Raw genomic sequence first — 18,278 nt, 5'->3', positions numbered from 1 at the left:
AAACCCAGCGCCTTTTATCTTTCAAAATCAATTAACAGCAGCCTAATTCCGCAGGACAGGATAAAAGGAAGGTAATATCTGAATTCATATTTGATTGTGACGATGCGTTGCACATATGGCCTTAAGTAGCAGAAACAGTACTCGCAGGGGTTCTCACAATAGAGCGCTCGCCCGGGGGCACAGTGCCCGCACGGGCCGCTCTGATTGGTCGCCGGTGTCATTAGTGCCAGCATTGTTTAAGGAGTACATGTGGACCCGACCGGGAGAGGTGGCAGCGAAGCTTTTTTTTTTCTTAAAGGGAGTTTTCAAACAGCTTCTGTGCGCCCTTTTCTCATGACTCCAGCTCCGTCATTATCAGCTGACAGCGTGCCATCCTAAACAGGGCACTTCTCCTCGCGTTCTGCCACGTCTAATTTGCCCCCTCCCATCCATCCGCGCTCCCACCTCCATCTTTCTGAAGTATCACGCGTCACTCCCTTCTTTCCCCGGCTCGCTCGCACTTTTTGAAGACTGCGGGGGGAAAAAGAAAGAAAGAAAGAGAGAGAGACGGAATCGGCGCCTTACCTCATCATTTTGGGCGAGCAGTTGGGTGAGTTTCGCATCCCTCCGTTGCGCTGCTTTTTTTTGGGCGACAGCGTTGACGGGTGCTCGTCTTCGACTGCGAACACACGCAAAGGATGTCAGCGCTACAGACAGGCAGCTGGTAAAGTGAGCTGGACGTGACATGTATATAGAAAAAAAAAACGTGTCGTTGCAATAATAATAATAATAATAATAATAATAAAATAAACACAAAAAAAGGGAAAGGAATCTTGAAAATGATACAGAAAAGCATTAGTAAAAATGTAAATTGGAAAATAGGCAGGAGACAACCACGGAGAAAAACCACGTTACTGCCTGCGAACTTGCCCGCCAGTTCTATGTCTGTTTTGTTTTTTGCGATCTTCCTCTTAGACTTTTCTTTTTTGCCGGTTGGTCCTAGCAGTCTGCATCAGAGAATTCATGCTTTACAGGCTCTGCGTTGATCGCCGTGTGATGGTACACACTGCCGCTGTACCGGGGCGTGGGCAAAAGCGATGAAGATGGGACAGATATGATGAAGATGAAATTTAGAATGAGATTTGTTTCGATAAATGCAGCACTTTGTCAAAACCACACATTAATAAGCATTTGTAAGGCATTAGTAGATACTTTGATCACCATTTGTTAAACGTTTACGAAGCATTCCTCGTTATTTGGGCTCATAAATGATAAACGAATGATTAGGAAAGCTTAATAAATGCTAATGAAAGCTGCCAATGCTTCACAAATGCTTAATGGTGTGTGGTTGTCATGTAGCGTTACCGATGTTTTCCGATTCCCACCCCATCATTCCAGTTTGGGCGCTAACGGCTCTTCTACAGGTCTACCTCCATGCCACCAACACTTAGTACCAAACTACAACATGAAGCATATTAGGCCAAAATTAGTGGGTTGTGATGTTTGTTTGTTTTTAGGAGCGTACAGTTAGGAGAAGGTCAAGACTTCGCAGGGCAAAAAATAAATAAAATCTCATATATAACATTGATTTTTTTTCTTTTTTTCTTTTTTTACATTTGACAGTTTTTGTTTGATGCCGGGATGATTTCCTGTCAACTCTGGCGTGCTTTGATGTGCTAGGAGAAAAAAGGGCTATCTTCTTTTCAAACTTTTCCAGCTGGAGTCCTAGACAGAGGACCGGAGAGAGCAGGCGAGCGGAGTGAGGCCGTGGGCTTACAGCGTCAGAAGACTTCAGTCAAACTAACTGCGGTCTGATCTTCACTACTGTCTGGGAGTTTCAAGAGCGTTTAGACAGGCGCCCAGGAGCGCGCATCCACCCTGCCCCTCTCCCGGTGCAAATGCCAAGAGCGGCGTCACTTCAAACCCCGTTTAGTCCTTTGGTTAGGAATCAATAACACAGCATGATATTAGTGTAAATCAATGAGCGCACTGCCAGCCCGGACTATTCCAAGCATGTGGAATCTCATTATTGTCGGCGCCTATTCTCAGCTGTCACCTAATTCTGCTAATAAAAGATAAGAAACATGACTCTGCCTCCTAATAAAATGTCAGTCTGTGACATTTGCTTTATACAAGCGGACATTCGGGATACTTACTGTCACAGATGCTCGCCAATTTACAAACATTTTTTATATGCAATGTATTTGAAAATACCACATTAAAAAAGGCATCTGGTTTCAGGGGTTGGACGTAATGTAATTCAACACTGTGTGTAATGGTAAGAAATAAAAATGTAAAATGTAGTTATTGAGTCTAAATGAGTGTAAAGTATCAATCACAGGCAGGCTGTCAGTAGTTTGCAGTAGCCCAACATACATGTAGCACTAGTAGCATCACAACAGCTCCATTGAAGTGAGCGTCATGCAGCTCAGAGGCAGGATGGGGGTTACTGGCTGATGCATCCCGCTAAGGGCAACCAACAGTGCCTACTTTGGTTGTGCAGCATGGCGTTACTGGGGTGGTAGCGGTATTTCACTGGCAGACTGCGGGCCCGGTTCAGTCGGCTTTCGACCAGGAGTCGGGCCCCGGACTCCCCCGGCCCTGAGATACTGAGGCGCAGCTGCGCGGGGTCACAGGGCCCCGCCGGGAGCAGGCTTCCTTTACGGTTATTAACAAGAGGGATGAGGGCAGAGCCTGGGCTGAGCATGGCGTCCTGGCTGGGCTGCTGAGGGCTGGGTATCAAGGAATTTGCAGTGATGGTGCAGCTGGTGATTTTAATAGATCGCTTTTGTAAAGATGGTCTAACTTCCTCCTTTACTGTCAAACAATGAAGAATAACAATGTGAGACTTAATGCTCAGGTAGAATTCATTTTAGTCAGGTTAACTATGTCCTCTGTCTAATTACATGTGGAGAACAATGTCTTCATCATGCAACAACATCCTGACATCACAACATTTACTTTGTTAGTGCACTTCCATTTGATATCATTAAAACAACAATCTCAATAGCGAAAATTAGTTTTGATTCAGGGCAGTAAAGTCAAAATATTCAGCCTCATTTTAGCCTCATTTTAATAACGACACTTTAATTATTAAAAAGATATAATTATATAAAATTAGTAAAGGAAATATTTAAGAAAATTGTTAACTTTGGTGTGAGCAAGCACACTAACGCAGTCTGACACTATGTATTCTATATGATCTGTTTGGGCTCATGCATGCAGAGGCACAGCAGACCTACATGAGCTCACTATATATGTGCTTGTAAAGTTGCTCGGGAGAAGCCGAGGCTGTCTCTCCCTGTGGTAGAAGGGTGGTTGTTGGTTGTTTGGTAGAAAAAGCATGCTCGGGTGGCCTCGGGCGATAAACAGACGTTTATCCCAGCCGTCAGCTGCCTCCTTGATTTACGGGGCGCCACCGATAGCTCCTGGATTCATCTGGCCCTTGTCAAACACGTGCAGCGTTAGAGCACGCTCAGCCGCTCTGGCAGCTCCACTGTGCATTCTGAACAACCCAGACGGCAACTGTCCCTTCGTGAAATGCTAATCACATGATGGTACTGTCCTGCATGCGCGGCCCGACCCAATGCAGAGTGGATGATGGGCGCAGGAATACGTGTGTGAGCTGAGCTGGCTCTGCTGTACAGAGTGTGCTGCGAGAGCATTCAAACTGCATGAACAGGCCATGCATTTCTATTTTAGTTTCATGAAAATGGGAATTGCTTTTAGTTTTGTTAAAAGAGGCAGCCACTATACAGGTAGATACAAGATGAAACCAACAGAAAAGGCTGTGGCTCAGTGTCAGTGAGTTTAAACAGGATCATATAATGAATGAACATCACACAGATATGAACTGCTGTAGACAGAAGAAAGAGCACTCTCAAAAGAAAGGCTACTTAACCAGTACAAGGAATTTTTCTAAAGATTTACCTAAATTGCAATCGGCTTTGAATCGCACCCCAGTCTCTTTTTGACTTCCACTGTTCCCTGGTGTTGTAGCGCCATCTGCTGCTAAATGCAGCACAATACAAAAAGAATATTTGAAGCAACTACAAAGTACAGTATTGGCATACACAAAATCTTTCAGTTTGTGTGTATGTTTACTTCCTTATTTATATCATAGGTTATATCACTTATTACTTTTACAACAGTGGGGCATGTGCTAACTACACACGACACAGTGAGGAGTGTAGAGTAACAGACTGAAGCAGAGTGAGGAGGACAGAGAAACACTTACGTGATGTGACATATCCATTATACTTATATTTGGCTGAGGAGAATGCAAAGACAGTGGCAGGTCACACACAGAAACAGATGTTGTGAGACACATTCAGAGAGGCATGGCACAGCAAACACAGATGGAGTGGAATGAATGGAGGTAATGAGGAAATGTGGACGCCATAAAAACAAACACATGACACGACAGCCACACAGACCGTAGTGGACTCATCAAGTGACTGTGCTTCAATCTAAGGCATTTCATGAAATGAAAGGTTTAGTTGATGCTGACTTTCCACTTTCCTGAGTGGATGGAGATGACAGTATGATGAGCTAAAGTTTGGAGTATATTCCATGTAGACATCCACACCACAGACAGCAGACCATCACTATTCAAAACAGCCTTCCCAAAGCACAGATGGAAGGATTTCTACTCTACCTTTAAATGACAGAAGAGTGTACTAAGAGTGAGGTGGTTGACCTTGGCTGAGGTGAAGACACACTGCACAGTGGGACTGGGTGGTAGCACTGAGCTCACACTGCAGTGTCTTGCAGCAGTAAAGGTCACTGAAAGGGCCCAGGGCTGGCCTCTGACACAGATCCTCAAACAGGCAGCCACAGTGGCCCTGGCATCTGTCTGAGACAATCTTCCTGCTCCACACAGCCCTGCACTAACGGGCTACAGAGGGGCATGGCCAGGCAGCACAGGACAGAGGCTACGGAGGGCTGGGGAGGGGCGCGCAGCCTGCCTGGTGGACAGCAGCTGTCAGGCCCTGTTTGGTGATGGACCAGCAGGGCTGGGAAAATGAAAACGCAAACATAATTTCTGTGTCAAGATGGATAAGGACTCCAGCACTGAGATGCAGATGCACGCTCACGCAGAGACACATAATATATGTGTGTGTTACACCCCCACTCTGCCTCCAAACCAACTCTAGACTAAACCCACAGGCCAGAGCCTTGGGCACAAGGCCCCACAAGGCCAACATCAGACCGGTGTCTTTACATGAACAGACGGTGTCATAAACACTGACGTGTCTATTGGAACGCTGATTTAAGTAAATTAACAATTGTTACAAAACAGTCTATAAAAGATTGACCATACCTACATTTTTAGGGCAATTCTGACTCCTCAAAGTTCATCTAGTGAATATTCTGAATTAGAAACTGAATCTCCTCACAGAACTTTACAATATAATGTCAATACCAGAGTATCTTGCTGTGCCTGTCCAGAGAATCTAAAATTCACTGTGTAAAATTGTGTTGAGTGAGGAATGGGACTTCCATCCCAGACCACAGGGAATTCAATGGCAGACTCCTGTCCAAGAAATAAATGAAAATCAGCTTCAGATGTACAGGCTGATGAAGTCACTGTGGATAAAGACGTCTTATCCTCTTGCTCTGGTGGAAAAAGGAGGAAAAAGGGGAACGGAAATCCAGCAATCCCTGACTGACAAAGCCCAATGCACTCCTGCACTAAACTCACTTTGTTCAGACAAAGTCGGAGCTAAAAGGGGCTCGAAATCTAAGACAGTGGAGGCTTTCCTGAAATCCAACGGGGGGCTGAGGGAGAAGTGAGATCAGTAACCATGTAATGGCCAGTAATTGGTACCGAGGGATATCAGCGCAGGCCCAACTACAAGAGGCCAAGCCAAACTCATCATGGCATGTTTGACACTAATCTAGGCTGAGGCGGCAGACGCTGGGAGAATGTTGAGAAGGAAATCAGATCTGTACGTCTGAACCCAAGGCTTTGATAGCTAGGTCTACTGCTGCCATGTCTAATTGATGGACAATTTCGTATTTCCCATTGACTTAAGAGGAAACCTGGGAGGGAGCGAGGCCCAGACCTTTTCTTTATCAAGCCATCACGCTCTATTCCGTGCTTTCTTTTCTCTTTCATTTACTCTCAGTTCACCTGTAGGATAAAGACTCTTCCTGTTTAGAAATTTCACTGTTCATAGGAACGTACAGCACGACAAAAAGCCAGAGGCGTGGGGAATCTTGATGGAAAATTAGCCCTTACGAACTGACCATAGTTTTGTGAGGAAATATTAGTAATATTTCAATATCGTGGCTTAAAAACATAATCATTCCTGAACCAAAAGAGAAAAACAAAGGAAAACTTAAACAGATTCAACAGAAAATTAAAAACAGAATTCAACGTCTCTGTGAACAATCTTTTCAGTTCCAATTGACACGGGTATCGGTTATAGATAAACACTTGGAAGAAGCATTTGAGTGCGCACACATATCTTACCTGTAACAGTTATAACCACAGCAAAACACCAATGCTTCAACAACTGCTGAACTGATGCGGCATGCTAGCACCTGCTATCACTGTACAGAGCCACGACACGGACTCACGACACTCACCCGCACGGATGGACATAGTACTGTACATAGATGTCGTTACCCGTTTCAACTCAATATCAAAAGTGCGTTGGTTAGCTGAATAAACCGCTGGTGTGTTTCGCCAGAGAAACAAGCCAGTCGCTCGGGTACGGTGACTGCAAATCAACGATCACACAAAGCCACGACGACATCGACGACATCAACGACATCAACAACGCGTTATGAGGACAGACAAGTGAAAGACGACAACAGCGCGGACACACACTGGACACGCACGGGCACGGACACGGACACGTAACAGCATGTGTGGGCGGTGTAACTTACAGGCACGTAAAGTGGTTGCGCAATCATGAATAGAGACAGAGGAAAGTGGGTAGGCCCTCTGAAGGGTGTCCAAGTTACTATGTACACTGCCTGACATGCAAGAGCAGTCGCGCTCTGACCGGCCGCAATCAAAACAACATGCCAGTTTCATTCGTTTGTAGACGGACATCTTGGCTACAGTCATGTGTTGGGGATGAGAGGAAGAGGAAAAGCAGCAGGTTAATGGTAAAAAAGGAGAAATATTCAGTCCAGGGGGAAGTCGGAAGGTTTCTTCATCAGAAAAGTGCAAGCCTTAGACACTTCGGAAGCACAGACTTGAACCCACGACTTCTTCAAACAACTTTCTTTTGTGTTCAGGCCAATTCAGTAGAAATGCTTCGTGATGAAAAGGAGGCCACATTATATTAACGTTTTTGGATTTTTTTGTTTTTTTTTGTCTTTTTGTCCGAGGTCAAGCTGTGTGCTAAGGCTGTAACAGATCAAAAGGCAAAACAATGGGGGAAAAGGGGGACAAGAAGGAAATAGATGAGGGCATTCATGAACAGGAGCAATGAGCAATGTCTTCAGCAGCAAACTTCAAACAATGTGTCAGACATTTGTACATCCTCCGTTTGGCTAAAGGAGTGGATCACGTACCTGTATCCCATCATGCAGCTGGAGCAACTCTGACCAATGCATTACACTACAGACTACATGCCAGATCAGACGGGTGTTTCACTGCAGCGCTCCCGAAGGGCCTCAATCATGTTAAGTGTAGTGGTAGTTCTCGCAGTCAGTGCTTTGATATTTGTTGTCCATATACTGTGTGGTGAGAGCTGCACAATTTATTGCAATCAAATTGAAATTTCAGTTTGAAAGGTTACAACTAACAAATTGCAAAGACTGCAATTGGGTACTTGACTTTTAGGGGGGTCACACCAACTTGTTTTGCCAAAATATTTATTCTAAAGCAAATACGAGTGATAAAAGAGTGGTGCGCACTGAATGGGTGCTGCTGCCGGATGCTCTCTCATCGAATGCAATTTCTCCATCTGTGAGATCAATAAAGTATCATCTTATCTTATCTTACAATTTAGAAAGGTCTGTCGTTTTTAAAACAATTGTTGATTTCAAGATATCTTTTAATTTTCAATCTTATTTATGAGCTTTTGTCATAGTTTTCCTGGAAAATGTCCTGCGGTGCGACACATGAAAATTATCAACAGAAATGTATAATCATAGATATTAAAAGCTCAGTGGGACCTAACACAAACTATGTGCAATGGTTAAAATATAGTACATTTATAATTTTGGTATATTTTGGAATAATCCATCCAAATATTCTAACAATTACAGTTTGTAGTTTTACAGCAGGACATATAATTATCCTTTGCTGAAACAGAAACGTTTTAAAATTATTATTAAAAATGCAACATAGTGTGAAATTAGTGTGACAGGACACACTGTCAAACCGCACAAAAAGTGTTACAGTCGCAGTGCTAGATAATGCAAAAATAATGGACATCATGTAAAGTACCCAATTATTTCAGCAGTACAAAGTCCTTAAAATGTGGGAAATGAATTGTAAACATACTGTATGTATAAAGCCTGCTCAACGTCTTCTTTCCAGTGGTATTTGCTGCTGGATATATTGAACTAATATATTTGACTTTAAAATACAAATTGCAAGTCTTAAATGTTGCCAGAAAAATCTCACTGGAATATTTTTGCAAAATCGTGCAGCCCTACAATGTGTTTTGTAGTTTTTAGTTTTCTTTATTTAATCTCGATCTATGGACTAAATGCATGTTTTGGTTTCTCGTTAGCTGCATGCTAACCAGCTCCCTGCTGTTTGTCTGTGTGCTGTGCTGAACCCTGAAGCCCAGAAGAGGCCGCAGTGAAAGTCCCCAGAGGAGCATGTGTAGATTGCTGTGACTGTGGGTAGAAACAGTCCCTGCTCCCTGTTCTTTCATTGGCGAGGTGCAAACAGACAGCCAGCTAATGCTGTCTGGCACCTCTACAGAGGCCACCAGCATCTTTGACTGGAGAGGTCACGTCGGGAAAGAAGACATGGTTTGCGCTGGGGTCATAGATTTGGCCAAGGAAAGACAGGGACTCAAAGATCATCGATGTATTAGGGACTGTTGTATCCCGTGGCATGCACGCGTGTGCCTTATGAGCCTTATGAGCAGGTAGTGAGCATGCACAAAGAGTCTTTTGGTTTAAGCGAAAGAGAGGCATAGAGATAACTGTTCACAGTCAGAAAACAGTTGTGCACATGGCAGCGAGCAGCAGGAGGATCGCTTCATGCTGAGAACCAGTGACTTCAGAGTATATGGCGACACTTGGACACAGTTAATATGTTTACAACAACTGACTGTGGACACATGGGTGGAAAGCAATGGGACGACACGAGACTCACACACACACACGTATACACACACACACACATATACATACACACACATATAGAAACAAAATGTCTTTGACTTCTGACTTCACAAATACCCAGATTTCTCCAACAATATCATGGGGCCCTAACTGGAGGCTTTAGTCCAAGAGGATTCAACATGTGGCTGCCAGTCTGTGCTTGTTTGTTTGGTCATTCAGTCGTAATCCATGATGGCATGACTTAGCACAGTGTATCGAGTATAGGCTGTAGCAAAGTGCTCATGAGCATATGTCAGCAAGAATAACAAAAATGTTTGCATTATGGAATTGCATCATAGTTTAGGATTGCATTTCAAATCAGTCAATGTTAAGGCCATTGTATTTCCTCTGCAAACAAGGCCCTGACGGATTTTTTTTATGGTCAAGCACCGCCATCTAGTGGTGATCTAACAGTATTGACGTTCAGTACTAGTGCCGCACACTGAAGAGCATGGGTCCAGGTTTGAAAAGCCCAGCGCTGTTGCAGGGCATTTCAACTCCCAGAGGCACTGATGATCTCTGAAGCCTCTTCTATATCTGCGCCAGGAGGGCTTAGGACCAAGGCTGAGATCACACAGGAAAGGGGAAAGTCAAAACCAGATTGTTTTGATTTTGCTTTGGCAACCTGTCTCATAAAAGGCCTACAAGGGCATTTCTTCTCTCTGAAAGCCACACAAACGTCTCCTGACATAAGACAGATAAATTTGGTTCGAGTTAATTCCCCTCTGTGAGTGGTGGCTGTTGGATTACTACATGTCAGGTTAGGTTTCCATCAACTGAATACTTTTGGTGCAGAGTGTACTTTTTAAAGGGCTTGGACATAGATAAAGCCAAATCTGAGCTCAGAATGATAAAGTGCAGCGTTCCTACTCATCCTCTGATTAACTTGGAGCAGAACGGGGCTAGGTTTGTCATGAATGGGACGGCCTAAATCCTGCTGTTTTGGATGGGGTCTGGTCTGAGGACAGTGTAGATGAGTGGCAGGGAGAGGGATGCAAAAGCTACACTGGTAACATGCAACATCGATACAGTGCGCTATTGGCTGGAGAATAGAAAACACTTGCACTGCACTCTGGGCTTTAGGACACCCATCTCCGTGTTTTTTATATTTACTCACAATATATCACTACCAGAGAGTGGTTAAAATAAAGGCGTGTTTTCCAATGGCAGCAGGGAAGGAAATAACATCAAAAGTGTGTCACTGGTTGTAAAGAAACATGTCAAAAATAACACAAGAGAACAGAATACGACAGGACAGGACATTCAGACAAACTTCCATTACTGTAATGGAACTGTCAGGGTAAATTCAACTCTTTTTTTTTTTTTTTGTTAAGAACTAGAATACAGGAAACACAACGTCCATCAATGGAAGACAGACAGAGAAAAGTAATCCACTATCTAAGAAACAAACGTTTATATTTTAAAATGTCTACAGTGACTTAAAAAAGAAAATGGGAGAGTCACATTACAACCAGTTAAAATTATCCACAGCCAAGCATTGATCAGTAAATGGATGCTTCATGATTTTACCTGATATTTAAAGACAGTTCTAACAGATAAGAACAGTCACACAGAACATCAATTTGAATAGCATTGAATAGTTGTAATCATCGTGAGACAGACTGACCCGTAGAGTTTGGGGTTGGGGAGTGAGGGGTTAAGGAGAGAAAGGGTGGACGGGGTCAGAGAAGGTTACTCACGGCGTTTGCAGCCGCACTTCTTGATCCTTTTTGGGTCCGTGATGTCGTCGTGACAAGCTTTGCAGTAAAAAAATGCTCTGAAAATACACCCGCACAATAAGCATATATTTACTTTGTAGGTTTGTGGGGAATGGGGCAATATCTGGTGCATGGAAAAATGAAAGAACACGTCATGAATCTATGCATTTTTGAGGAGGAAGTTCTAGAGTTGATAAAGTGAAGTCCATTTTCGTTATTTATTTATTTTGTACTACGATCATATTGGATTTTCTAAAACAGGCAAGCACTTTAAATGACTGTCACCACTTCATTAGTTAATAGTCCGACACTATTATTTACATTACTTATTTTAATTGTACTTCCTGAAACTACAGTGCAAGTGTCTACCATAGACTGTAAAATAACGATGGACTAAGTGTGGGTGGTTTCCCATATTCAACACGAGCTAACTGAAGCTTTTTCATGCTAGCTATTTGGTTGGCCCTATATTTAGCATAATAAAAAATGAAAATAGCCAAAATAGCGTATTATGGCAAACATGGAGGTCAGAGTGACAAGCCTGTGTTTAATATTGACTTAAAGAAGCAAAAAAGTTTCTTTCAACTTCAGTCATTCAGTTTCCATTAGAGCAAGGAACTTCCGGAGCCAGCCCACATATCCTATTAGGCTTCCCATTCATCCTAGTGGGGTCCCCTGGTCAATATGGACAAAGCTAGATACTCGTACTATTCCAAAACCATGAGGTGTGAATAAGAACAGGGAGGTCGGTATGAAAAGCACATGACGCATAATAAACAAAACATGTGTGCTGTATCAGTATTTCAGCTGCTCTGGGTGCTAGCGTAACATTAGCCCCGATGCATAAACTGCATTGTGGCTAATGCTCATCCAAGAGAAAAATACAAAATAGTATCAGGTTGATGTGTTGGAAAATGGGCTTTAAACTGAGTTGATGTTGAGTTAGTCCAATGGGTTCAGTTGATGCCCATCAGACTAACTATTCAATCAAGACAGTTATGGAGCCATTGTCCTCTTTTTCAGCTTCTTTTTGAAATTAAGGTTTTTACCTTTTGACTTCTTTGGCATCGCTGGCAATAAAGAATCCTAGCGTTCCCTCCTGCATCTTGACGTGGTTCCCCGGGTTTATGAGGATACTGGGTGGATCAAACAGATAGAAACAGTGTTGTCCTTACTATTTGAGCAGAGACTAGACGGCTAACACGACATGCTAATCAAGAGGAATGGTACACAGACATTTGGAGGGTTTCACCTGATTTGTCCTGCTTGTTTTTTTTGTTTTTTGCATGATTCCTTTGTGTCAATTTGCAGATGCTGTTACTCACATGATGGACAGAATGTACGACAGTATGGAAGCACATTGAATTTTAATTCTTTGCTTTGGGGAATGGATTCTGATCATCCGGGGGATTGCGACAGGGACAGAGAAAGAGATCTGGGTGATGAGGGCGGAAAGAATTAAAATTATGGCCGTCCCACTGGGATACGTTTTACAGAAACATATGCTGTGATAGCCACTCAGACATGGCTGTGTGGTAGTACAGAGAGAATACCCTGGTTAGTGTTTGACAGCCGCTACAAGGGAATGAACAGTCATGAGGCTTTTTGAATATATCGTATCTTGTCACTGGCAGTGTAACAGTAGTCCATCTGTATGAATATGGGTGTCGATTGATTCTAATGTGTTAAAACTGATAGACTAATATTTTCATTCCTTTAGTTCAGTGCTAATAAAATTCTGAGATTGTCAACTGGCTGTATCATTCCCCATTAATTAGACGGAGACAGATTGGACACCCTACAGACATCCTATACACTCAGTCACACACACGGCTCATTAATGGTTACCTGTGGGCAACAGTCATCAATGATGTGAGTGCAAAACAGATTCAACATTGAACCATCAAACCTTAAAGGTCACTCCTATGTCAACACAAGCCCAGAGGAAAGACCTGACGTCTGTGGTCTGTCAGTTTACAGCAGTGTTGTGTCTGCACTTTTAGAATGAACTGGGATGTTTTATAAAGTGGATAGAATGTGATTCATTTGTGTTGTTCTTTCCTCTGGGCTTTGAAAATAGTTACTTTGTTAATAGACACAGAGTTAAGAGACAAAAACGTTAAGGGAGCTATTGAATCCATATACACATCAGGTTATTGTCAAATAGCACTGTTCATGCAGGCCTGATTGTGGTTCCTCACTGTACAAGGAAATTAGCAAAACATTCAGTCAGATTGAATGGCCCCCAGAGTTTAGTGTTTTGCATGCACTTTAGTGAAAATAACAAAGGAAGAAAACAAAACTCAATATTCACAAACATTGCTGCCCAAATCTGAGATTTGACAGGTTCATCAGACAAGCCATTTTCTCCAGTTGGGTGCAAAGTGGTGAACAGCAGCATCAAAACCTCATATTGTGAGCAACAACACAAGCATCAAACACCTCATGTGAAAGTGTTAGCATGCAGTTAGCAAACGGCATGAGGACAGTCAAACAGAAAGGCATAGCCACTGCAGTACAGTTAAAGGGACAGGTACGTAGATGCAGACGGTTGCAGTAACTTCTGTGCAGTTGGATTGTTTCTCAAACACCAAACTGACAGGAAGTGACCTCACTTGAGGACATCTACTCGAGAGACGAACGAGCATGACGCACATGGGGTGGAGATGGACATAGATGCACACGCACACGCGCTTCCACACGCTTCGGGACGCACACACATACATGCACAGATGGGCACATGGAAAACATGGAAACATGGCCGATGGAATGGAACATGAACAGTGGCCCACTTGTGGATTTTGTAGCCTGTGATTTAGAAATTTCAATTTTGGATAAACATATTGCTATCCAAATTCAACAATTCCATGCCTTTCCTAATGTGTGAGATGGGTGAAAGAAAAGAGTGGTGAGGTGCTGCTGGTGTACGATGGGAAACATAAAAAGACATGCTATAATATCCAGAGCCTGCAGCAAAGGCAGATAGGTCTTTCAGCTAAATAGCAATGAAATAAAAGAGATTATCGATGTTTGTCAACACCACATGTGAGCTCTGAGATAAGTTGATCCCAATTCAGCACCACCATGTATATTTCAAAGAATCATTAGTTCTGGCAGTAGGATAAAGACACCACAAGTTGAATTATTCTCCAAATAAAGCTAAGGGAACGACTGAGCGACACTGAAAAAGAACTCAAAGTGAGAGAAATAAACTAAGCAAAGGACTGGTAAAGGACAAAACGGAAAAGATCAAAAGTACATGGAAAGGGTGAGCGTTTGGCCTTGGTACATCAACAACAGCGAAGACAAAGAAACAGCACTTCTACAAACACATCCAATTTATCTATCCTCTCTCTGCCTGCAAAGAAGTTAGTGCATTAAAGCACGAGGGACACCATAAAAAAGTTAGAAAAAAAGAGGCCTGTGAGATAGTGTTTGGAAAAATATCCTTGGGGAAACTCCCAAAGTCAGAAGCGTTAAAGTGGTGCAGATTGGGTGGAACTTTGGAAGTAAGATAAGGTAGAGGGCATACCGCTTTCGGCTTCTGCAAACAACAAGAAGAAATCTCAAATCAAACAGTTAGCATTAACATAACGGAAATAACGGAAAGGAGCAATAACCAACGGTGGAATCGGTCTCTCTGTACGAATTTGGTGCCACTGTATAGAAAATGTGTGAATTACCAATGGGGTAAAACGTGTAGAACTAAATACAAAACAAAATCTAAATGTCCTTATGTTAATGTGGAAATTGTCAGTGAACAAATACATTTGACATGTAAGTGAATGGGACAGGGTGAGTGGGATTTGGCAATTGCAATTACTGGAAAAGACTCTTCATGTTGTTATCGGTGATAAGACACTGACGGAGCGTTAGTGGGTATACAGACTTAACAGGGACACAGTTATATCACAGTTGGGTTTGTTAGGAACATATAAAAAAATGCAGAGCAAATAGTGTCACCCCTTGATTCTGAATCGAAACAAAACCCATCTTTGTTGTCTACAGGTGGGGCTGCACCTGGACTGTACATTATAACTTATTTAGACCTGGGTACAATTAGAGGGTGCCCTCATGGTACTAAAAAACAAATTAAGGTGCTACCGATACCGTAAAATACAACAACAAAAAAACAATTTAAAAAATAGTTTTGCTCAGATGGAATTAATAACATTATCAATCCGTTTTATTGTTTTGGTTACTGATTAACAAAACATAAGGGTCAGGATTAACACTAATCGTAAACCAAGTACTAGTTCTAAAATATCTGAAGTACCACCCCCTAAAGTGATAGAGTACTCTATTACAAGTACTATTAAAAAACTCAAGGTTTTACAAACAGACATGAGACAAGACCATTTTCATTAAGCATTAAAATCAAATAAATTTTGGCACTTGGTTTGATTTGTCATCATATACACAAAAGGATTTAAATTGGAAACATGGACTTAATCATTGGCGTCCAAAAAAAAGATAGAGTAAGAACTGCTAAGCCTTGGCAGAAGTATGGATGTAATTAAAAATTGTGTAGAACCACTACATGTGCAATAAAATCTGTGGCAAATGCGAACGTTTGTACAAACCTGCTCTCTCTTTGTTCTGACTTCTGCTCGATGGCGATAAGTAACAGCTTCAGCTTCACATAACACAGTCTGAAAAACACAATGATCAGTTATTGTTCACATGGGCCTCAGTCTGTGACTGACCGCTGATCCAAAACCAAAGACAGATTTCTAAATGAGCTTCTTCACTTCCTGATGATGCTCGGCTGACAGGGCCAGAGTGATACTTACTCACAAACCATAGGGAAGGAGAGGCCTACAAAGGCATTGGACAAATACTCTGTGTACATCTCATTAGCCACTCCTTCAAGGTAGTACTTCTGCCACGTGTCTTCCTCAATCTGACAAACATAAGAGCGGAAGTGAGATAGGGGAGACGGAAAGAAAGCAATAGTTTTTCACTCTTTTGTGTATTATAGCAGAAGCAGCACAATGTGGTCTGCAGATGTTCCACCCTCAACATGAGCCTGGCCATTATAAGACGATCCATCATGTTTATGACATGAGAACATTTCTTTGATGGAAGCAAGCACCTCTTCAATTTTTAGCCGCAAAACACTGAACAGATTCCACATGAAATGTCAGAGTAAAATATGATGTGTCAGTGTGACTGAGCGCACGGCAATGACGGGCCTTTTTTAAAACAGAGATGTCAGTATTTCTCATTGAGTGTACTTGAATAGATCTATTCCATCTGTAAGCAGTACAGTTACTGACTGCACTTAAACCTCATATACGGCAGAGGATTGTTATGTGGCAAGGCCAAAATGTAAATGTGATAAACCCTTCTGTGGAGTCATCTGAGTGAGCTGAAAAGCAGCCAAGCCCAGGGAGGATCTTATCCTAAGCCTTACCTCTATGAAGGAGCGCATGGAGAAGAGGTTGGCCAGCATGGTGGACAGGCCCTGGGCCAGACAGCTCTGGGCAATGAAGCCAGCTTTGAGCTCTGCCAGGCAGATAGCATCGTCACCCTCCTTCCAGTTCCAGCTCGGAATGTTCAGCAGATGGGCCTACAGCACGGGACGGAGGCATCGGGGTCACACACACAAACATCAATGACACATGCCGTTAGTGCAAACATTCACTAATCATTTCTACTCAGGCTTAAGCATTTCAGACCAACACTGATTATGGAGATATAACACAATCATAAAGAAAGATACAGTTTAGCTGAGCTGGTGTAGTTTGGGAACTCACCTTCAACCTATCATTCATATCACCAAAATAAAAATATTCCTTTAAAATTTATATTTGTCATTCAACCCTGCTTTATTATACTAGAGTATGAACATGCAGTATTCCTCACAAATACATGTTGATTTCAGCATTGATCTTAAGGCTGAGTATCAAAGACAATCAGCCATTAATAAAGATGCAAAATGGGAAGCTATAAATTGGCTAAATTACAGCTGGGAGGAGGTTTCTATACATTTTGGTGTCAACCTACTCCTAGACTTCTGTTGTTTTATTTGTTATTTTGTTTAGTAAATGTTCTGTTTTTATTTATTCATTTAAAACAAAAGACAATCAATCAGTCCTATGAGCTGCCAGCTGAGAACAACTATTACAATGTACTTCGCCGGGTCTCAACCATAGAGCTTGTAGCCCTCTGCTGGACTCATTCAGTACTGCAGACTGTGTTGTTTATTTTTCTGGTGTCTGCCGTGCAATGTACAGAACAGGGTAACAAATCCATAAGGATAGGATAGCGTAACATACCTTATTGTGGTACTGCAGCATCTGCGTAATGATCCTGATTTTCGGATGGTAGTTCTTGATTGAGATAACCCTAAAATAAATTATGAATGGGCAACATTATTTAGCACAATGTGATGACAACTTGTTACGGCTTTAGAGAAAAGTAGAAGGCGCTGACCTCATTATGTTGGAGGCGTCTTCAGCATCTGGGTCTGGGCAGTATTTATTGGCTAAGATTAAGCAAGCATCAGCATTTTCGATCTACATGGACAGGAGTGAAACAGTTATTGTTCACCTGCTGACCACTGTAAAGGCGCCTGACTGTTTGGCGTGCGGTACCTTGACGCGGGCCAGATCGTGGGGGTTGAGGACTGATCCCTGGTAGAACTCTACTTGGGTAAAATGGCGTTTGAACAAGGCTTCCAGCTCAAGATTAGGGGAAATACTGAGAGCAAATGAGTACAGAGGGATTAGTATAGGGGACCTGCTAAGTGCATCTGTATGAGAAAAAGGACTTACTTATGGAGAAAAACAATTTCTACATTGACATCATCCCTGTCCTTGTGTAGGAAGTCTTTGAGGAAGTTGGAGACACTTTCCAGGGTAATATGACCACAGACCACAATGTGCCTGGAAGGGGGGGTAGAAATCAGCTTGAGTGTGCAACATAAATCACTGCAGACACTGGCCGGCCTCCCAAAGATAATCAGTTAAACCAAAGCACTCCAGACTAAAATACAGACTGAAAAAACCCGTCCAACTGTCAAAAAATATTTCTTCAGGCTGGACTAGGCACTGAGTTATATGATTTTTGCCATCAAAGTGAACATTTTCCCCCATGTAATGAAAGTGCACGACGAGCGCAATCAAACACTCAGCTCTTAGCCACTTTTTAAAACGTTAGATATAATTACAGAAGCCACAGTGGCCAGACTGTCATCCGGTCTCAATAGAGAAACCGGCACTGTGGCCAAACCACTGTTCTGTGAACTGAATGGATGTTGACAAAGACATG

The 18,278-nt window shown here is 42.5% G+C and overlaps 1 protein-coding gene across 14 annotated transcripts in view; it reads right to left on the bottom strand.

The window, feature by feature from the left end:
* LOC306965446 (calcium-activated potassium channel subunit alpha-1a) overlaps window positions 1-18,278 on the bottom strand; it is a gene marked incomplete at its 3' end in the record, with an annotated part of 143,428 nt that overhangs the window by 29,263 nt on the left and 95,887 nt on the right. For 4 of the 14 annotated variants that reach the window (XM_079559881.1, XM_079559870.1, XM_079559873.1 and 1 more), the window contains exons 9-18: window positions 17,783-17,893; window positions 17,603-17,708; window positions 17,442-17,524; window positions 17,285-17,354; window positions 16,420-16,575; window positions 15,797-15,906; window positions 15,587-15,655; window positions 12,053-12,139; window positions 10,986-11,062; window positions 565-658 (exon numbers count right to left, since the gene is read on the bottom strand). In XM_079559881.1, coding sequence (XP_079416007.1) covers window positions 565-658; window positions 10,986-11,062; window positions 12,053-12,139; window positions 15,587-15,655; window positions 15,797-15,906; window positions 16,420-16,575; window positions 17,285-17,354; window positions 17,442-17,524; window positions 17,603-17,708; window positions 17,783-17,893 — 963 coding nt within the window. Of the gene's footprint in view, window positions 1-564; window positions 659-3,909; window positions 3,991-10,985; window positions 11,063-12,052; window positions 12,140-14,535; window positions 14,548-15,574; window positions 15,656-15,796; window positions 15,907-16,419; window positions 16,576-17,284; window positions 17,355-17,441; window positions 17,525-17,602; window positions 17,709-17,782; window positions 17,894-18,278 lie in introns of all 14 variants that reach the window. The other 10 variants (XM_079559868.1, XM_079559878.1, XM_079559879.1 and 7 more) reach the window with 5 other exon arrangements.

Source organism: Gobius niger, assembly GCF_951799975.1.
Source record: "Gobius niger genome assembly, chromosome: 7".
NCBI lineage: Eukaryota > Metazoa > Chordata > Actinopteri > Gobiiformes > Gobiidae > Gobius > Gobius niger.
The sequence above is the reverse complement of the archived record's forward strand: the minus strand, read 5'-3'. Positions and strand labels throughout refer to the sequence as shown.